The following is a 22992-nucleotide window of genomic DNA, read 5'->3' as shown; positions in this document are numbered from 1 at the left end:
TCCCCTCTGCTTTATGTATTCATCGTATTTGGCGAGCAGCTGCCCCGCCCAGAGCGCCCTGACGAGTCGCGTTTCAGAAAATCCCAGCAACTCAACTGAAGTTTCTTTGAGCCAGCCCATTAACCCTGGCCACCCCATCTCCCCACTTCACATCGAAGCTTCTTCAGCAAGTGATCGGATCGAGCTTCGCAATCGCCCAGCGTGAGAGGGGACTCGAGCAGACAGCAAGAGGCTTATCACCCATCCCGTGGCCAGCGCTGTAGGATTGTAGCTGCCTTTCCTGCATTTATTCTCCATTATTTGTGCTGTGTATATGGAGTGTCAGCCTACTACAGATCCTTTATTCTATTGATCAGACTCGCTGGTTTCGATTCAGCCGGTGTAGGGGCACCACCTTCCCCCCCGCACCCAAGCCCCCTCCCCATCAGATTCTTCCTCCAGGACTTGTTCTCGGGCTGGAATGGGTTGCTGCACAGGCCGATGTACTTTAATATTCCTCTGTACTTTACAGCTGGTGAGTACAACAGCCCGGTCCATTGTACTTGGTTAGTGTGGCATCCGTGTTAAAGAGTGATCTCGGGACGTTTGGCGATCCCACTGCTGAAGGGATTGAAGTATTTTAGATTTATGAGCGGCAAGGAGGGAAAAAAAACCGGAACACAAACGGTTGTTTGTTTAATTCTGCATCAGTCCTATTGAGTCCACGCAGGGCCAAGTGTAGCACTTGGGTAATATGTTTGATGAAATCAAATATGTGATGAGTTCAATTATATCTTGAGTATTGGTATACACCAACGTTAAACATAAATGCCAGGACACCTGGTCTCGGATTTGTATCTGTAGAAACCTAGCGCCTCTTGTACCTTTCCCGGGGTTTTTTTTTTCATTTGGTCTCCCTATCCTACCATCTCTTTGTTGTGTTTAATCGCGGTCTGTTTGCTTGTTGTCTGTGTGGTGTGAAGCTGCCAGGAAAATCCGACTTGTTTTCTATCTGGTCTTTTGCATTGGAGCTGGGTGTGCTGACAGTTCGGTGTGTGTATCTCTGCTGCGGTTAAACTATTGTTTCTTTTTGGGTTGATAGCGTGGGGCTCTTGTAATCTCGTCTCTGACATTACTTAAACCCATCAATATAGCGGCAGTGACCGGCGAACTGTTGGCCTCAAACCTCACATCAACACCACGTAGACAAATATAGGGAGCTATTCATTTCCCAGTGCTCGTTTCTGACAAGAGGCGACCGGGAGGCGCTGAAGTGGTCGGGGGAGCCTAATGTTGAAGCGAGCAATCTCAAGATATGTCCTGAGCTCTAGATAATCTCACTAGGCGTAAATGGGGGTTCTTTTAACTATACAATCATTCAAGAAGGCGGATGCAGCCTGAAATGAAATTATCTTTTCAGCATATGATTGATTACAGACATCGGTTTAGTTCTTTTGTATGTGTGTGTGTTTAAAGCGGACCCTGTAAGCTGTGCTATGAATTCGAACAACATTTATTTTTGTTTTTGCTTGCTAATTTTCATGGTTGAAACCCTAAATGCAGCCTGGAACACAGTAACAGTGCGAACGTTTGTTCTGTGCAGAAAGGACACATTTTCGGAAACTTAGAATGAAAATGGAATGATTGCTGGCTGAATAATGTGTTAGATGGAGGACGCTTGCCACCGTATTGATTGTTTTTTAAAAAAGACGAAGCATCTGGCTATTCATGAATAAAATGAAATAGAACTGGGTGGATAATGCAACTGACAAAGACAGTGATTGCCTGTCGAAAGCCTGCTGGTGTGAGCACAGAAAGCAGGTGCAGTATAGCTCTGTTAATGTATTTTGCACCTGGGATGTTCAGACCAAAAGTGCATAATGATTTTTCTTTTAGCGTCTGCACCATAGCAACGTGACGCTCAGATTTTATATATATATATATATTTACATTCGAAATTGCTTACCTTGGAGCTAGGAGCTGAAGCCTGCTCCATTTTTTGTTCGGTTATCTCTGTGACACAGGCTTCTTGTGAATATATTAAGATCTTATGAGCTGAGAAGTGAACCGTTTCTAGACCAAACTGCCTCAAGCCCAGATTATTAATTGGTTCTAATAGGTTTCTAGCACAATGGTACAACGACTAAGCATGCAGCTCCATAGAGGGGTAAACTCAGCAACAACACTATTAACACCTGAAATTATAGGATAGGTTTGTATTATTGATATGGTATGGAAGATTCAAAGGCTGACCTTCCTCAACCTAAGCCATTTGTCAAAATATAAATACATCAGCTCTAAACCATCATCCATTTTCAAAAGATCCCATGGCTAAATGCTTATTTTTTGTTCTTTTCTCTTTCCATTCACCCCTTTCAATTCCTTCCATAGTCTTCTGAAGTTGTAGATTCAAGCTGGAATAAGGGCCTGGAGATGCCAACAGTTAACCCATACTTCACCCAAATGACCATTCTTTGCATGTTGCATCAACCCATCATAGGGAAGATCACAACTGAGCCCATTCTATCCTCACCTGATGTCTTCTCACAAAGTGCCCAGCCAGGAATCATAAATTGTAATCATGAGCAGGAACCCTGTCTCATATTTTCTCCTCCCCATTTCCTAAGAGCTTTGTAACCATGGTGTTTTAAAATTTTTATTTTCCATTTATTTTCACTGTCAAGATTAGCTGCATCGATGGCTGAATGACAGGGAGCTTTCAGGTGAAATAGTTCCTTTCAACTTGTGATTTAAACCTAATCACGCGAGACTTATGCCTACTTTTATAACCACTCCAAACCCACTGTGAGTGTGAGCTATTTATTAGTAATTATTGGAGAATGGAAAAGCTTTGGTGACTTGAATACAAGAGATCTGACTAGGTTTATTTCAGGTACTTTATCACAACTGATTGACTTATAAGGTGAGTATAACATTTTAATTTGTCATTTCTTTGAAGAGGGATTTCATGATTACCATTCTATTTAGAAATGAAATAATGAATTTTAATTTGACTTTTCTTTCAATATTTCTGTGGTTTTCTTTTGCTGTGAGTGCGAATGCCATCACTGAGAAAGTGTCTTGGCAAAATATATAAAAAAGTGAAATGAATGTTATAAAGAGATTGGAACGCGTAATAGATTACAGTGCTGCATTATCACTTTTGGATTTGGAAAGAAAATTGAAGTGCTTCTTTGTGCCAGTTATAAGGGTCTTGCATGAAATAAGTTTGTGGAGTTTCAGAATAAAAATAAAGAGGATGCTGGAAACCCAAAATAAGAACAGCTAATGCTGGAAGTACTCACGATGTCTAACAGCATCTGTGGAGTGAGGAATAGTGTTAAAATTTCAGGTTCTTGACCTTACATCATGGGAAAAAATAGAGATGTGATAGGTTTTTCAGTAAATGGAGTTTCAACCCAGTTTACAGTGGATGGAGCTCCAGAGCAGAAAATTATTCACAACTTGTAATAAATCAACTGGATTAAAATTTAAGACATAAGGATGCCTGATTAGGGTTAATGTGGCTGCTGAAACAAACAAACAAACTAAATTGATTGCAGTTTGGGTAGCATATTGCTATGTATTGATTTGAATTAAACTACCCTGGTGATAAATTTATATTGAGATGCATTCCAATAACAAATAGAATTAACTTGATCAGCCTTATCTGGGACACATGAGCAAGAAAGTATTGGTCACAATGCAAGATTGAAATAAGCTTTTGATCTTATTTTTTCATTCCATTTTCTGTACTATTCTACCAAGAGGATTCATGAGTGAACTGAAAAGCCCCAGCTGTACTGCTGTATACTTGGAATATTGTGTGGCAGTTTTGGTCCTTACACCTTTTGGGAGATATCAAGTTACTTGAAAAGGGGCAGAGGATTTCACCAAAATGGTATCTAGTCATATGGCTTTTAGCCCCAACTCTGGACTATTTCCTGATAATTGCATTAGAAAATTGCAAGATTAGGCATGAATGAAGCATTTTAAGGTAAGAACTTACATAGAATTTATGGCACAGAAACAGCCCATTCAGCCTAACTAGCTGTGCTGATGTTTATTCTGCACATGGGTCTTCTCCCATTCTATCTACTTCATCTCAGCCTTTCATCATTTCTTTCTATCCCCTTTTTCTCATTTACTCACCTAGTTTCCTTTTGAAAGCATCAAAGCTATTTTCCTGAACCACATCTTGTAGTAGCAATGTCCACATTAGAACCACTCTCTTGAATAAATAAATTTCTCCTTATTTCCCATTGGATTTATTAGTAACTAATTTGAATTCATGGTCCCCTATTTTGGATTCTCCCACAAGTAGAAACGTCCCCTCTGCATTTAATTTGTCCAATTCATTTATAATTTGAAAGATCTCCATCAAATCAGTTATAAGTCTTTTTTATTCTAAAGAAAGAGCAGCTCCATGCCGCCCCTCCCCCACCCACCCCCCAGCCGTAGAATTCTTCTCGATTGTTGCACTCTCAGTTCTGATACCAGCCTTGTAAATTATTTTTGCACTTTTCTGGGTAACCTTATGTCCTTTTTTATAATATGGAGACCAGAAGTCAGTACAGTATTGTAAATGCAACCTGACCAGGATCCTATGCAAGTTTTACATAACTTCATACTTTCTGAATACTATAGCCCTAGAATAAATCCCAGTGCTTAGTTAACATTTTTAATTGCTTTGCTGACCTGAGATGCTGCTTTTATGATTTGTTCACATGTATCCTTAGATCCCTTTGCTTTTCTACCCCATCCAGTTTCTTATTTTCTCAGATGTAGATGTTGTTTGTATGTTCCCTACTGAAGTGCCTCATCTCACATTTATCTATGTTAACATTCATTTGCCACTTAGTTGTCCAGTCTGCATGTTTTCTAATGCCTTCTTGTTAACTGTGGCTCACTTGATAGCACTCTTACCTGAGTCAGAGGTTTTCAGTTCAAGTCCTACTCCAAGACTTAAATGTAATAATCTAGGCTGACACGCCAGTGTAGTACTAAGGAAATGTTACACTATCAGAAGTGTTGCCTTTCAGCTGAGATGTTAAGGCAGCACCCTGCCTTCTCTCTCAGGTGGGTATAAAATACCCTACAGCACTATTCTGAAGAGGAGCATAGGAATTATACCTGGTCTCTGAACCAATATTTATTGCTCAATCAACATTACAAAAAGCAGATTATCTGGTCAACATCACATTGCTGTTTGTGGGAGCTTGCTGTGGGCAAAATTGCTGCTGTGGTTCCCACATTACAACCGTGACTACACTTTAAAAGAAATTCATTGCATTTGAGATGTCCAGTGGCCATGAAAGGTGCTATATAAATGCAAGTCTTTTTTTTTCTTACCTTCTTGTATTATGTAGCATTCTTCTTTATTGTTAGAAATATCTGCCACACGGCCCCCCACTCCTCCCTAAATTTGGTATCATCTACAAATTTTTAAAGTGTGTTATTGATACATAAGTTAATAAAATTAATGTAAATTATGAATAATAATGGCTCCAGCACTGATCCTTATCGAACATCGCTTTATATATTCCTCAAATCTGAATAAGCACCTTTCACCCCTACTCTCCGCTTTTTGTTATTTTAACCAATTTGCTATTCATTCAGCTAATTGCCCATGTCTCCATATGCCCTAACCATTGTCATGGACCTACAGCATGATATCTTATCGAAGGTCTATTGAAAATCCATGCATATGACATCCATGTTACTCTTATCTACTATTTTTGTTTACCTCTTCAAAGAATTATATTAGATCAGTTAAGCATGACTTAGTTGTTTGGAATCTTAATTTAGTGTTTTTCTTGTCCTCAGGCTATTTAGAAGTGCTTCATAGTCAATAGAGCACTTTTGAAATGTAATCACAGTTCCAATGTAGAGAAACACAGCAGAGATTGAGAACTGGGCACAATTGATGATACTGCTGAGAACGGGGCCAGACAAAGGCAGTGGAGTGTTGAGGAGCTAAGTTGGAAGGAGGACAGAAAATAGAAGTTAGGTCTCGTGGGAAAAAAATGATTCTTGTTAGTGCTGGGATGGAACTAGGGGAAAGCATACAGTTTTAAGGGCGAAACTGAGGTAGGTATGGGCTGGTAGCAGGCAAGGAGAACAGTGGGACTGGCAGAGACTTAGGTAGCTGGGCCTAAATGACTAGCTACTCATCACAGCTGTGTCCCATTTAGAGGGAATTCTGATGAAATGTCATCAACCTGAAATATTAACTGTTTGTCTCTCCACAGATGCTGTCTGACTTGCTTTATATTTCCAGAGTTCTCTATTTTATTTATGCACAAGGAGGGAGTTCATTAAGGCAAGAGAGTGTGGTTGTGAAATTCCTTCATTCCTAGGATTTAGAAGCATACAGGTGCTGTGAGAGGGAGAACGATAGTGCACAGTCAGTCTAAGAATAACACTTTTCAATTGATATTATGAGCCATTAACATAGTAATAGACTGACGCATGCAGTATGCTGGGGAATTGAGAAAATGAGTTAAACTGAAGGACTATAGGTCATCCTTCAAGAAGGCTGCTTGTTTCAGTACCTGAAACAGCACGGTCAGGGTCTATTATTCCTGTTGGATTTTAGTGTAAATAGAGATTTGTAGAACTGATTCATTCTCATTCTTTGGTGGGTCTGGTAATTAATATGACAGATTTTATATCTCATCCTGGATGGATATGAGCCACCTGGAAATGTCATTAAAATCTGACCAGTGTTCGGTATATGCAATATTTATGTGTACAGTACTTCACAATGAAAGAAAGTGGAGATCTTTGGGAAACATTGAATGTGATATGAAGAATTTTCATTTCTGTGTAGTTTCCTGAGGTCAGAAATGAAGCAAATTAGCGTAAGAATGCTTGTAATTGCTTCAAGAAAGGTTTGTAGCATTGTGAAGTTGTTGCTTGTGAGCAACTTAGCTGTATTAAGGATTCCCCAATTAATTTTTAAATACAGCAGGTCGAATTCTTATGGATTACGATTAAATTATGAAGCATATTTTCTATTTTCCTGGCATTACTTAAAAATTAATGCAAATTGTCCCAATCAGTTAGCTCACTAATCAGTGTGTAGAATTTCCCCACAAAAAATCCTCCATTATGATTGTGACAATGATACAACAATATTTTGTGGCAATGGAGCAAAGAAAGTCACTGGCATAGTTTTATGGTACTGCTGTTGTTGATTAGAAGACCCTGATACTTGAATAACATGTCTTTGGCGTGTAAATGCTTTGGCTGACAGTTAGTATGTGCCACAGCTCTTCTATACAATGGACATTTGAGTATGGAGAGTGAGTGAGAGTCTTTGTAACAGCAGAGTTAGTACTGTACAAAGAAATTAGATTACAGTAATATATCTAAGTCTTAATAAATTGAGGTCTCTAGATACAAATGGTATATTATTTTCTCCATTTATTTCCCTTCCTCTTCTGAAGCCTCTTCCTCATAGGGTAGTGATCCACATGTATTGACTATTGTCCAGTACCTTTTTCAAATAGTCATTCATTTGTGACGTGAGGAATTTTTGTTTCCGTGTAGTTACTTCAGGACAGAAGTGAAGCAAATTAGGGTAAGAATGCTTGTAATTGCTTCATGAAAGGTTTGTAATGCATTGTGAACTTGTTGCTTGTGAACAACTTAGTTGTATTCAGGATTCCCCAATTAGTTTTTGAATGCTGCAGCTCAAGTGCAAATATTCTTGTGGATTATGATTAAATTATGAAGTGTATTTTTCAATTTTCTTGGCATTACTTAAAAATTAATGCAAATTAATGTGTGCACTTAGACATGGATTTTTAAAAAATTCATTCATGGGATGTGGGTGTCACCGGCTGGGCCAGCATTTATTGCCCATCTCTAATTTCCCTTGAGTAGGTGGTGGTGAGCCTGCCTTCTTGAACCGCTGTAGTCCATGTGGTGGAGGTACACCACAGTGCCGTTAAGGAGGGAGTGCCAGCGACCCAGCAACAGTGAAGGAATGGTGAAATATTTCCAAGTCAAGATGGGGAGTGGCTTGGAGGGGCACTTTCACTTGGCAGTGCCCAGGTACTGGCTGCCCTTTCCTTCTAGATAGTAGTGGTTGTGGGTTTAGAAGTTACTGTCTAAGGAGCCTTGGTGAATTCCTGCTGCGCATCTTGTAGATTGTCCACACTGAAGCAACTGTGCATGGATGGTGAAGGCAGTGAAAGTTAGCCAGCAGACTAATTGACCATAGGCCATCATAGCAAAAGCCAATTCTGTTCGCGACTAATGTCACGCATGTACTTTCCAGCAAGAGTTGCTGGATAATAATCAAGAGCAGGATGTTCTTCTCTTTCTTCAGGGCACCAAGATCATTTGTAGCATTATGTCTGCCATCTCAGGTGGATGTAAAAGATCTCACCTCAACTAATTCAATGAAAAACAATAGAGTTGTTTCCCATGCCCTGACCAATATTGATCCTTCAGTCAACATCATTAAAAACAGATTCTTTGGTCATTATCACATTGCTGTTTGTGGGGCCTTGCTGTGCAAATTAATTGCTTTATGCCCTTCCATTGCAACAATGGCTACACTTCAGGAAAGTATTGCATTGGCTGGAAAGTGCTTTGGAATGTCTTGAGGTTGTGAAAAGCATGGTATACAAATTTATTTTCATATTTCCATTGCCTGAGCTGAGATATGTGTATTCACTGTAGACTAAGGATCAAACCTGAAACCATCCCAATATGTATGGATCAATTTTACATTGGCAACGCATTTACAAGTTTTTATATTGATCCAACAAAAAGTGCCAAGCTGCATGCAAATTATCCTGATATATCTGTCAGTGCTTCAGGATTGTTAATGCTAAGTAATATGGAGCCAAACTTTTTAAGGAAATTAAAAATTTGCAATAATATCAAAACACCCAGCAGGTTAGCAGTTCCAAATGCTTTCTATAATGTATTTGCCAGGCTAATATTTTGATTCCCTGCTTCCTTAGCCTCTTGATTCACACGAAGTGGCCAAATACGGTCAGATAAACTGAAAATGCTGGAGATACTCAGCAGGTCAGGCATATATGAAGAAAGAAACAGAGTTAACATTTCACGTCAATGACCTTTCATCATAACTAGGAAAAGTTAGAGATGTAATCGGTTTTGAGCAAGGGATGGATGGGACAAGGACAAAGGATTGGGTGGAAGACAGGAGTGACAGAATGATAGAAGGTTGAGTCTTGCATTCTCAAAGGGAATGATGAGGGGGCAAGAAAGCAAACAAATAAGCAAAAGGTGTGCTTAGAGAAGGCATGTTGCTGTCTGAAAGCAAAAAATAAGAGAAAAACTAAAACATGCAAAGAGAAAGAAACAAAATGGGGGCCAGAGTTTATGGTCTGAAATTGCTGAAATTAATGTTGAGTCCAGAAGGCTGTAAACTGCCTTATGGAAAGATGAGGTGCTGTTCCTCAATCTTATATTGATCTTCACTGGAACAGTGCAGCAGGCCAAGGACCGAGATGTCAGTGTGAGAGCAAGGTGTAAAATTAAAATGACAGGCAACTAGAAGCTCAGGATCATGTTTGCAGACTGAACAGAGGTGTTCCACAAAGTGGCCACCCAACCTGCATTTGGTCTCCCCATTGTAGAGGAGACCACATTGTGAGCAGCGAACTTGAAAGAAATATACATAATGTTACATAAGTAGTTGGGGCCTCAGATGGTGAAGAGAGACCAAGGCATTATATCTCCTGTGTTTGGAATGGAAAGGCATCGTGGGAAGGGTAGGGGTGTTGGTGGTGACTGAGGAGTGGATCCGAATATCACAGAAGGAATGGTTCCTTCGAAATCCTGATGGGGGAGGGGAGAGAAAAATATATTTGGTGGTGGCATCACATTGGGAGATGCAGAAATGACAGAAAATGACCCATTGTATACAAAGGCCGATAGGATGAAAGGTGACAACAAAGGGAACCTTATAATATCTGTGAGGGAGGGGAAGGGGTGAGAACAGAAGTGTGGAAATGTGATGAACATGGTTGGCTGCCCTGTCAACTACATTGTGGGGTTGGAATCCTTGGTTGACGAAAAAAGAAGACATCTCAGGTGCTTTTGTGGAAGGTTGCATCATTGCTACTATGAGATGTGCTTGCAATTTGATTACCTTGAAGTCCATTATTACCCTTTTCTGTTAAGCACTAGCCCAATGAAAAAAATGTTGATATATCATAGCATAATATTGGAATTATGCCACTTATTGAAAGTTTACAGTAACGATATCAAACACTCTAGTAGTTGAAAAAAATATTCTTATTCTGTTATATTCAGTGACTATAAAATATAACTGCGTAAAACATAAAAAAAAATTACTAACAAAAATTAAAATCTCCATTTTACTTCCAAACAAACACAGGAGTATAGCCCTTCTTAGTTCAGTCTGGTTCATGCCTTTTTCTATTGTTAAGGCAATGGCCTATGCTGATCTGGATGATATGTAAACAAATGTTACCTCCCCTCCCTAACAGCTGGGAAATTTGAACGATGTCCATGGTGAGAGAAAGTGATTATTCCAAAATGATGAACATTTTGAGTGTAAGTGGTGCCCTCTTTTGGCCTTTGCCTTTCAGAGGCTGGAAATCTGCCTCTGGAATTATTCAATCCCTCCAAAGACAAGCACAATCAAAAGCAGCTAATATGAAGAAAGAATTAAACAAGGGAGTCTGCTAAGCTGGTACCCTTTAGCTTGAAAGCGTCATGGTTCATATTGTCCAGATGGGGATTTTCTCAAGGGAAGAGTCTTTCTTTCACTTAGTGGATCAAGTGTAAGCTTAAAGTGCTTGTATGATGTGAGGCTCAGGTTGTATTATAATCATATGAACAGCATGTATGTATAGTTAGTTAGCCAGCATTTATAATAATATAAAAGGTACACTTCATTTATGAAAAACAAAATCCTTTTTGCATTTATATTGATGGTGCTTGGAAAGCCAGGCTTATTTCCTTTGTCATAGCACTATAAACGTTCTTGTAAGCACTCAGATGCAGACTGGAGAAATTTGAATGCAGAGACTTATTGTGCCAGCTGACTAAGCCAATCCTCTCTGCGCTTTGGGTGTCCCAGAGGTTTGAATGTAAAAGAAGTGTCTTTGTGCTGGATCAATGCTAACAGAATCATCAGCAGAAGAAAACATGCTTTCCATTTGCATCACACTTGGAGAGCAAATTTTGTAGGAGCATGAGCAGGATTTTTAGGTTGGCGGGTGAGCCCCATCAGTGGGCCTGGGATCGGCTGGCAAACAGACTGCCGACCGCGATTTCATGCTGGTTGGCCAACTAACAGCCAACCAGTGTGAAGCACGTGCTGAAATGCTCAATGCTGCTGTGGTGGGGGCGGGAGAAGGGCAGGCGCTGACATAAGCAGGGCGCAGGTGAGTGCTGAATGAAAGCTCCCTGAAGGCAGAGAGCTGCCTCAGGAACTGAAGGCTTGAAAACCAATAAATAAAGTTTTTAAAATCAGGAAAAAAATGTCCAAGCTTCACAATCAGTCACCTGAACATATACATGATAAAAATGCTGCCCATAGATTTTTATTTATTTTTAATTTAATGACGGAAACCTCATCCTGCCCTTGGAGGAGGTTTCATGAAAAATACAAAACCTGCCTGGCCGATTTGCCCGTCTGCCAACCGTAAGGTTGGACCACGAAATATTGGAGACAATTGCCACTTTAATTACACTAATTGGCCTCTTAATTGTTGGCAGGCGCGCTTCCAACTTTTGCATGCGCCCCCTGACTGGAGTATCACACGAGCACGAGATGACGCCCGGACGCTCACCCAACGTCATCTCGCGTGATTTCGTGTCCAACTGGGGCAGGCGTGCGCCCCCGCATGCCAACCTAAAATCTGCCCCATGAGTTTTTAAAAAAATATTTTCCTCTTATAAAACATTTGAGAACCCTAATCTTTTAATTCCAGTAAATAGCCACATCTACATACTTTACAGAAATAAAACTTAACTTAAAAAAAATTGAAGTTATTTTTTACACATTGGGGATATATGTTTGATTTAATGGCTAATTAAGCCCAAGCAGGGGAGACAGTGGTGTAGTGGTATTGTCACTGGACTAGTAATCCTGAGGTTTGCGGTAATGCTCCGGGGACCAAGGTTCAACTCCCACCATGGCAGATGGTAGGATTTGAATTCAATAAAAAAGGTGGAATTAAAAATCTGATGATGGTCATGAAACCATTGCTGTAAAAACCTGTCTGGTTCAATCATGCCTTTTAGGGAAAGAAACCTAGTCTGGCCTACATGTGACTCTAGACCCACAACAAATGTGGTTGACTCTTCAATGCTCTCTGAAATGAGAACTCAGTTCTCAAGGGCATGAACGATTTAAAAAAAAACTGCTGTGGTAAACAGAACACTTAGCATGTAAAGAAAATGCACTGTGCAAGCTACAACACTGATGTTAACCTTAATATGTATCTATGCCGCCTTCTGTACATTAGGCACATGCATTGTCTTATGTGGTACTGAACTATGTAGATCAGGAAGCTCCCAGATTCAATGCCTAATGAATCAACCAGTCTTTGTTGGAGTTTTAATCGGACACAGCTTTGAAGAAAATTATCCAGGGCTTTTACTCCTAATCACTAGCTATGGCCCCTGGTGGACATGTGTGAAAATAGGACTGGACTTTATTATAAAGTTGAGAGTTTGCTGACGGTCACTGTCCACATTCACATCTAAAGACTGGCTAGTTTAAGTAAGGGAGGGCTCCTGACATCTGTGAACTGCTTCCAGTCTGAGTCAATGATTTCAGAAGAGAAGAAAAAAAAAACAAAAATCATGCAAAGAAAAAGTAATGATGACAATTATGAATGACAGTAACATTCTTAATTGAAATAAAAATTAGATTGAAATTAAGATGTCCTTGGTCTCTTTCAAGAATCACCAATAGGAACCAATGCAAGTTCTAAATAATTCTCAGAGATTGTTGTTTAGTAACATTTCAGTTTTCTTAATTCTTACCTTTGTCTGACATTTTTTATGTAAATTCCCCCTTGTTAAGCTTCCTTATACCTGAGCAAGAGCCTGGGACTCTGGATTTCTAGTTGAGCAACATTACCACTATGCCATGGTCTCCCCATGGTCTTGTATATGGTACACACTGCTGCCACTGTGTGTCGGTAATGGAGGGAGTGAATGTTTAAGGTGGTAGGTGGAGTGGCAGCCAAGTGGGCTGCTTTGTCCTGCATGGTGTTGAGCTTTTGCCAGGCAAGTGGAAAGGATTCCATCACACTTCTGACTTGTGCCTTGTAGATGGTGAACAGACTTTGGGGAGACAGGATGTGAGTTACTCATTGCAGAATTCCCAGCCTCTTGTAGCCACAGTATTTATATGGCGGGTCCAGTTCGGTTTCTGGTAACTGCAATCCCCAGGATGTTGATAGTGGGGGATTCAGCGAGGGTAATGCATTCTATGCCACGGGAAGATGGTTGGATTCTTTCTTGACTGAGATAGTTATTGCCAGGCACTTGTGTGGTGCAAATGTTTCTTGCCATTTATCAGCCCAAGCCTAAATGTTACCCAGATCTCTATGCACGAGAAGCTGTGAATGGAACTGAACATTATACAATTATCATAGAACATCTCCACTTCTGACCTTATGATAGAAGGAAGGTCATTGATGAAACAGCTGAAGAGTGTTGGCCCCTGTACCCATCTTTCTTCATCTCTGTCCCTGCCAAACTGTGTTGCCTCTTTGTCACCAATGCCTCCAATTTAAAATTATTACCCTTGTGTTTAAATCCCTTCATGGAATCACTTCTCCATTTCTCTGAAACCTCCATCAGCCTTACAGCCTTCCATTGAACTCTCCATTCTTCTGACTCTGGCCTCTTATACACACACCATTTTTTACTCCACCATTGGTGGATGTGCCTTCAGTCACTTTGTCATCACACTCTGGATTTGCTCTGACTAAGCCCACCTGCCTCTCCATCTCACTTTTCCCTCTTTTAGGACTTGGAGCAAATTTCTGGTTACCAGATATCCCATCCTTCTTGGGGCACTTTTCTACACTAAAGGTGCTATATAAGTGCAAGTTGTTGTGGTGGTGTTGTTCATATAAAACCTCTGGCAATGCAGTCTTAACTCTATGGGGCGGACAAAAGCAGACTCAAGCAATTTAACTGGAAACTTGGAAATTCCAATCTGAGGTCATAGGATTGTGCAGAGAGATTGCCTGACAGAGCTGGGTATTGAGGTAAGTGAGTGAGTCTTTTTCATTCACTTTAAAGCGCCATTTTAGGCTACTTTAGGAATTTCAACCAATTATAAAGCCTCAGCTAAGAGGTAGCGTAAGTTCCCAGACAAAAGTCTATTTCCTTTATTTTACATCACTTATAGCATTATCGGTTGCTGAGGATGGAAATGCTGTCAAATTTCTTTGGCCAGGGAAGGGTCTCGGGAACATCTAGCAGAGTGGTTGTGTGTTACTTCAACTTTCAATAGTGGTTGGCTGGGTAGAAAGTACAGGTTCATCCTTACAGTTGGGGCCAACATGTTTGGACATTGTCCCCAGAATTTAGAACAGTGGCCCATAACATCTGAGCTTCTGGGAGTCATAACTGAGGGGTACCCTCAAGCGCTGCTGACCCCACCACCCCCAACTCCGCAAGTTCCCAAGGAAGGATTGTCCGGGAATTTCAGACTTCACTTGGACAATTGCCCCACAATCGGATCCACCTGAAAGTACCGTTTAAATTGCAAACTTTGGATGGTTCTGACTGTCCTACCAGAATAGTTCCCCAGGAAAAGTTAGAAGAATTAAAACCATTCCTAACTCCTGTTAACTGGACTGACTTCCCACAGGTCACCCCCCAATCACTGATGCCCCCACTGACCACCCCCTGTCCACCCAACTCCCCACCTCACTGACCACCTGACCTGTCCTCACTGACCATCCGACCTTCCCCACCAACTACCCAATCCCCCCACTGACCACCCGACCCCCCCACTGACCACCTGACCCCCAACCACCTCCCACTGACCACCCAACTCCCACAGCCCCCCCACTTGACCCAGACTCCCCAACCCACCCCCTCCAACTGACCACCCTCCTCCTCCCCTGACCAACTAACACCCCCAACTCCAACTGACCACACCCCCGACCACCTGACAGTAGCCCCCACCCCCCCCCCAGTCCTACCCACTTATCTTACAAACCTACCTTCTCCCTGGCTTGAAAGTGGTTGGCGCCATAAAAAACAGGGCATGGCCTCTTTACCTCCAACTGTGCAGCTTTTGACTGAAGGCCTCAGGAATGTGCTGCCCTACACAGTTCTCACCTGGTGTGAATTGGAAGGCCAGGCGAGAAAGGATTGCCTGGATTTTGGGGTAGGAAAATGGGAGCGGAGTGGCAACCTGACTCTGACTGCCACACCGCAGAAGTTCAGGCCCATTATCTGCAGCCTTCTATTGAGGCACAGTGTGGTATGCACCACTAGACTTGTTTTGGTGAACTTGATCCAAAGGAGCTGTGGCCGCTATTTTTTTTCCCTCCCTTTGTCGCTGTGGAGATGCCTTTTATTGAGTTACTACCTAACAGGTTGCAAATTTGGTCAAGTGGATTAGGAAGAGGGGCTTATATCCAGTGGCTTATACAATATGTTGATATGCCACCATGCTACGTTTGTTGATATCATGTAAATGTGAAGATGAATCTGCTCTGAGAGATCTCTCTCAGTAAAGTAAATGTACAGAGGATAATGAGTGTTTTATGAAAAATAAGCCACCAAGTGACATGAGAGCATGTAATTCACTGGAGGCAGCAGTGCCAATGAGTGAATTGGCCAAATTTATGAGACAAAATCAGGTCAGTTCTTACTGAAGTGCCTTTTCCATATTCATACAAAACAAGGAGGTGTTGCTGAAAGAACATTACTGGTATTGGTGCCCGTAGATCAGTTAGTATTATGGTCCCACTAAAATCTGACAAATGTGAATAAATACACCTGTGTATATATTTCTATATCACAGTGAATATATATATATGTATATTTTGCTGTATCTGGTTTATTCTTTGTTCCTATCTTTGAAATGTGTAGAAATTGTTCTAGGGCACTTTGACTTTCAACTTTCAACATTGATTCTTACACAGGTCACATTCCAGTCAAGGCAGTGAGTCAAAATATACAGAAAAAAATCTTTAAAAACTGCAGGAACAATTCATAGACCACCAACAAACTCTGATACTCCTGCAACTAAGCGAGTCTTTCCAAATCTCTAGGCCCATGAAAGTCAAACAAAGCAAACCAGTGAATAAAAAAAAATGCACAGGTTAGGCTGAATTACTATGTTTTGGGGACTGAATTGTTAGAACTCAGTTGGTCCTTAAAGCATCCCTGAAGAGGTCAAACATCTCTCCTGACTCATGGGAATCCCTAGCTTGTGACTGACCAAAATGGAGAAGGCTTAACCAGGAAGGCACTGAACACATCGAGAGACTTTGTTGGGAACGTGCAGAGGTGAAGTTAAGGCATCGGAAGGAGCATACAAATCTCCAAACACCCCATCTACCTAACCCCCCCCAAGCATCACCTGCCCCTCATATGGCAGGGTCTGCAGATTGTATATTGGATTTATCAACCATCTCAGAACCCATCGAACCGGAGTGAAAGCAAGTCATCCTTGATCCCAAGGGACTGCCTAAGAGAACTCAAATATTGCATGTTGTTTATGAGCTGCGATTTGTACACTGTTGATTAAGGATCTGACTCTTAGCAGTTCCTACCCTTCAGAAACCTGAACCCTATTGCCAGGAGGCATGTGACCCGGTGATAGATTTCAATCCAGAGACAGCTTAAAGACTTGCTGGTTTGAAAGATTTATACCTTGTTCTTTAAAACTATATTTTCAAACGAGATTTAAATTATAATTTATAAAGCTTAATACACTTTGCAGGGAGGAACATATACTATATATGTCTTAAGCCAAAAATAAATGTAGGAGATGCATTTCTTGTAGCATCATTAAAAAGCAATCATTATTAAAAGAGTAGCTGACCATGTATATTTTGCAGCATTCTGTAACAGATTATTATATTAATGTTCCAAACACATTTAACTAAATGCAATTGATTCCAGTTTAACAGTTCAATTTAACAAAAATGCACTTATGTGAGGAATTTACTTTCCACCATTAGTAATTAGTCCCAGACGGCCAAAACCCATGAAATACAGCTCAATATATTTGTGAAAACTACAAAATTAGTTCATCATAAATGATCATCACCCAGATGATACAATTCAAGTGAGCAGTTGAGAGGATGTCCACTATACGGATCAATGTAACCAGCAGGATGGCTGAACCATTTTCATGGAAGGATGTCAATTTATCAGGGAGTTGACAGCGCTGAAAAGTGTAAACAAGCAAACTGGCTGATTAGGGGAGCAGGGCTGCAGTGTGTAGGTGGAGAATGGGAGGGATGGTTTGGGTGAAGCGAGCATGCAATTCAGCACCACCCCCATAGAGCTAAGCCACAAATGAGCTTTTAAAGGGGCTGGAGGCACACGCAGCGACGGATTCATGCTAGTTTTATCTTTGGGTATGACCTCCATCCAGCGGAACTTCAAATTTGCATCATTCACACAAATGGAAGAGGAACCCGGTTTAAAGATCTTAATAAGCCGCCTGCATGAATTGGGAAGGAACGCTCATTCCCTTTTTGAAGCCTACTCAAAAATTGAGTGGCATGTGCCTTGGACAACCAATGGGTAGTGGTTTTTTTGCATATTTTTATCTGCCAACTGTTGCATCTTCCAGTGTAATCAGGGAAGTAGGCAGGCAAAAATCATCTTCATAATCTATTCATTGATTGGAACAATCTAGACTAAATCAAGAATGTCATATCATTGAAATGCACGAGGCATGGGAGAGGATATATAAACATAGATGGGATAAACCTATTAAAGAGTGCTGTCAGTAGTAAAATGTTTTTGGGCAAACCTTTATCCATGTTTGTCAAGCACTAAAACATATTGGCTGGAATTCTGTTTTACTGAGTAATATAAATGGCATGTATATGTGTCATAATATCATGGAAATAAAATTTTGTTGCTTGTGCACCATGTTATCACAATAGAAATTGGGTGGTAGTTTTGTTTTTCTTTATCTCAATGCATGAAAATTGTAACTCATTAAATAGATTTACTCTTGACAGGATTGTTTCTCAATGAAGTATTCCAGAATTAAATTAAAAATGGAACAATATCTGATCAATGCACGTTTCAACATCATTGAATATGTTCCAGATACGTAAACTAAACAGAGTTGTGAAATTCCTAGACAAAACATTTCTGCGTCCTGCATGCACATACTCAGAAATGAAAAGGATGTATTATACACGTATTCAATTTGATGGAATTATTGCTCTTTAATAGTTAGATAGATTACACCACAGTACTGAAAGATATAACTAGGAATAAAAATGTTATTTATGTCTGCAGGCATACATTAATGAGCAGGCAAGCTAAAGGTTATATGATTTATTACTTGCTCCAGTGCTTTACATTTAGGTTGTTACATTGTGGTCAAATATAAAAATTCAGGTATGTCACACAACTCTTGTTTTCATTTTGTCCTCACGAAGCATATGGAGGAAAACTGAAGCTGATTGATGGTTTTTAATTGACACAACCAGAGTTTTAATCATTTAAGGGTGTAGTGTCATTCAGGTATCAGTAATTTTTATATCAGTGTTAATGTTAATTTGGAATTATAGAAACACATTAAAATATAATGTAATCATTATATTGTTTGTCCAAAAGCCTTGCTTATGCAGATGCGTCTTTATTCAACTGTGTTTTCTTTATCTGAATGTATCAGTTATCTCAATTTATCTTCATTTGTGCATTATTAGTCCAATGTGCTGAAATATTCCCTTTAGCCAAAATATCTTTTTACCAAAATGCAATAGTTATCTCAGTTTCTCTTTCATTCAAGTGCAATCTTCATTCAATTTGCTCTTTATCCAATTGCACTATTTATAATCTTTTATCCTCTTTCTCCAAATGCACCCTCACTCACTTGTTTGTCCAAATATGTTATTTGATCAAATGTATTTATCCAGATGCTTGTTTGAAATTAACTGGAGTAAGCATGCTCATCAATGTAAGTTATGTCATTGTTGAAATTGGCACACTTCTACTTTCTGTGGCCAGCATCAGCATTACGAGCTCCAAGCTGATTCATTTTGGGAGACAACAATATTAGAGAAGGTACACTTATAATTAAAGCAGCCAATTTCACATAAGAACAGGAATAACAATTTACTGATTTTAGTTTGTTCTTCCATTCAATTTGATCATGGATGATCTGTACCTTAAATTCATTTACCCACTGTTGCTCCATAAGCCTTGAAAACATTGCCAAACAACATCTATGGGCCTCAGCCTTGAAAATTTCAGTTGTCCCAGCATTCAGATTTTTCGAGGAACAAGTTCCAGGCTTCCTTTGTGTGAAAAAGTGCTTGGTTATTCCACTCCAGAATGGTATAGCTTAATTTTAGGATTGTGTCATCTTGTTCTGGATTTACCCCAGAGGAAATAGTTTCTCTGTATCCACTTTATCAAATCCCTTTAGCATTTAAAGGCCTCATTTTATACATCCCTCAAAGCTTCTAAATTCAAGAGAATATAAACCAATTTTATACAACTTGTCCTCACTATTTAACCTTTTAAGTCCTGGTATCATTTTTGATAATTCTGCACTCTGCTCCCTCCAAGGCCAACATAACTTTCCTGAGGTTCATTGCCTAACACTGAGCACAGTATTCCACACGGAGTCCCACTAGGCCTCTGTGCAACTGAAGCTAACTTCCTTCCTTTTGTATTCCAACCTCTTTCACATTCTATCAGCTTTTTAGATTTTTGTTTGCACCTGTGCACCAAGTCACTTGTGTACACGGAAGCCTAAATTGCTTTTCTTCTCCACAGCTACTAGATTCTTAACATTAAGAACATATAGAATTTGTTATTCTTTGGATACAAAGTGGATGACCTCACATTTCCCATGTTGAAGTCTATAGATTGGAAACCTACATATAATGAACGTTTGGCATGGCAAGATAGTGTTTGTTAAGATGATACATTTATTGTATGGCACACCTAAGTAAGTTTTACGGGCGTTTTGTGCAATTACATTATTCAAAAATATTTCCCATGTTCTCACTTTGATTTGCAGGGATTTGGAATTATAATCACTACATTGTTGTTTCATGTAATTTTATGGTTTGGATAATGGGGCCAGCTTTTTGCCCTGAACCACTAGCATTTTTAGCAAAATGGGACTTTTTAAACTATCCTGCAAGCCAAGAATTTCTCTCCATTGTCTCAATACTTGTGTTAGCTGAAGGTTTTATAAACTATGGGTTTAATCACAGTGCTTAAGGCCCCTTGGAGACCAGTGTAGTAAAGCCATAGTTACATGAAAGACAGACTTATGCCGGGCAATTGAAATTTCTGGCTGACATGCTGACTGTTTGCAGAGGGCATTGAAGAGTTATTTCATGGACACAGGTGGGGCTGGATTGGGATGGCTAGTTTTAATTGTGCCTTTGAGATGTTAAAAATTAGTGATAACTAACCCTTTATTCGTTACAGATAAACAGGCGTCCCAGCTGCTCAGCCACCCACCGGAATTTATAATTAGGGCCCTGGTTATGTCAGAGGCTGTTGGCTTTGTTTTGCAGCTGTGCTTTTTACAAATCAGGGCCTTCTTAATACTTCAAACTTAGCAATTCCAAATGATTTTTAAGGAATGATTTTAAATTTTCACCTTAAAACATGATTCTGTTTCTGTTTTTTTGTTCATGCTATAATGTACTCTAATTATCAAAGAGAAAATTAAGCACCTTAGTTTTTAATGATGATCATAAACAGGATGTTTTTAAAAAAAAAATTCTGAAATTTGAATAGAAAAGTAGATATGATGGTGCGATGATGTTGATATTCTCCTGTAGGGTTTAAACAATAACCACCACTACCTTCTCACCTCCACTCTCTAAAGGGCAACAAATGCTGGCCTTGCCATCTATCCCATGAAAGAATAAAAAAGTAGTGAAATATTATGGGCTGAATTTTCTGTTCGGCGTGTGGGGGTGGACCCTGCACACCAACGCGTAAAATGACATGTGGTGACATCAGGCGTCCCGACATCACCGCATGTCATTCTGATCTTCCATTCAGCGGGCACACACCGGAGTCGGCTGTGCACCCGCCAAACTGTCAAAGGCCTGTTAAGGCTGTTAATTAATTAAGTCACCCAATTGACAGGACTGCCCGACTAACCTTATGGTGGAATGAGGTTTCATGGAGGGTTTATTAAATTAATAAATATTTTTCAAAGATTTGATAAACATGTCCCAGCTCATGTGATGCTGTCACACGAGGAGACATGTGTAAATGACTTTTCACTTTCTTTATTTTAAATTTTGAAACTGAACTTAATCTCCCTGAGGCAGCTCCGTGCTTCAGGGAGATTTCTGTGCTCTTACGCACATAGCCCCCGACTCTTCCTCCTCCTCCCTCGCCCGCACAGGTAACGCTGAGTGCTACTGAGCGCGTGCCTTGCTGGGCGGGCCTTAATTGGCCTGCCACATAAAATGGTGGCATGCACCCAATCGCGGGTGGCGATCGGCTCCATACCTGTCTGCGCCCACTCCTGACCGGCCCGCCTGATGGGGAGATAATTCTCCCCTATGAATATTAAGACAAAACAGCGCTTTATGGTGATTGAAAAATAGATGTGACAGCAATTTAAAGTCTCAAATAATTAGCTGTGGGATCTTTTCAATTTTAAATTAAGATTTTCTGAGTAATATGTCTTTTAAAGTGTCCACTGTATCCTAAGTGGTGTGAGACAGTTTCCACTTATTTGAATGTGATATCAATGTAAATTGTTGTTTGAAAGTATTGTTGTGTTCTACACTGTTTAATAGTTCCAATGGCCTTGATTTTTGAAACAACAGAGGTCTTCTCCATCATTGCCAAAACGGTGGAAGAGGCTGAAATCTGTCATTTCTGCCCCTTAACATGCAACTTACATTTTCATAGAAGCGGGTATGGGTCTGAGTCAGGATTTGCACACACACGTTTCATGGAGGCAGTTGCCCATATAAAACAGCAGGTGCCTCCAGTCATGTCTGATTTTCATTAGCCAGGAATAGGAAACATGACGTGTGCAGATCAGACCTGGTAGGAGCAGGTTGAAACATTGTGCAGCCCTTTAGAAAGGTGGAGTACCCTTTGGGACAGGTAGGGTACCCTGTTGGATTGGTAAAAGTAGGCATGAATGTGCATAAAAGGTACATAAACTCATTGACCAGGATTTTCAGCTCAGCATGCGGACATGTGCCTGAAATATCACGTGATGAGGTCGGGCAAGTGTCTTGACGTCATTGTGCACTCGCACGATATTTCAGTTGGTGAACGCATGCGAGAGTCGGCAGCATGCCCGCCGACAATTAAGAGGCCTATTTAAGGCCCTTAAACTAAAGTGAATTTTTTTGCTGCCCATCTAACCTTATGGTTGGCAGGTGGGTGAATAGGCCAGGTGGGTGAATAGGCCAGGCAGCCTTTGCATTTTTTGTGAAACCTCACCCACGGTTTCCTACAGTCTATAAAAAAAACATTTTTTAAACTCATTTTTAACATATCCCTCTTCATGTGACTGAGTCACATGTGAGGACATGTTTATATTATTTGTTGATCTTCATTTTTCAATTTTGAAAATCTTCAGCTCCCTGAGGCGGCTCTGCGCTTTCAGGGAACTTTCAATGAGCATACCCTCAAGCATGTGCAAACTTCAGCACTCGCACTCTCCCTGCCCCCGCCCAGGCAGCGCTGAACTCTCAGTGCGTATTTCATACTGGCTGGCTGTTAATTGGCCAGCCAGCGTGAAATCACAGTCGGGGTACCATTGCAGGCGGCAGACCGTTTCACGGCCACTCCCGGGCACACCCGCTACGC

General features: G+C 40.4%; 1 protein-coding gene across 1 annotated transcript in view; it reads left to right on the top strand.

Annotated features, from left to right (window-relative positions):
- The first annotated feature begins 202 nt into the window (after window positions 1-202).
- LOC121279094 (sodium/potassium-transporting ATPase subunit beta-1-interacting protein 3-like) overlaps window positions 203-22992 on the top strand; it is a 652108-nt gene continuing 629318 nt past the window's right edge. Inside the window, exon 1 of the mRNA XM_041190019.1 lies at window positions 203-514. Coding sequence (XP_041045953.1) covers window positions 461-514 — 54 coding nt within the window. The 5' untranslated portion in view covers window positions 203-460. The remainder of the gene's footprint in view (window positions 515-22992) is intronic.

The sequence above is a fragment of the Carcharodon carcharias genome, chromosome 6 (genome assembly GCF_017639515.1).
Source record: "Carcharodon carcharias isolate sCarCar2 chromosome 6, sCarCar2.pri, whole genome shotgun sequence".
Classification (NCBI taxonomy): domain Eukaryota; kingdom Metazoa; phylum Chordata; class Chondrichthyes; order Lamniformes; family Lamnidae; genus Carcharodon; species Carcharodon carcharias.
The sequence above is the reverse complement of the archived record's forward strand: the minus strand, read 5'-3'. Positions and strand labels throughout refer to the sequence as shown.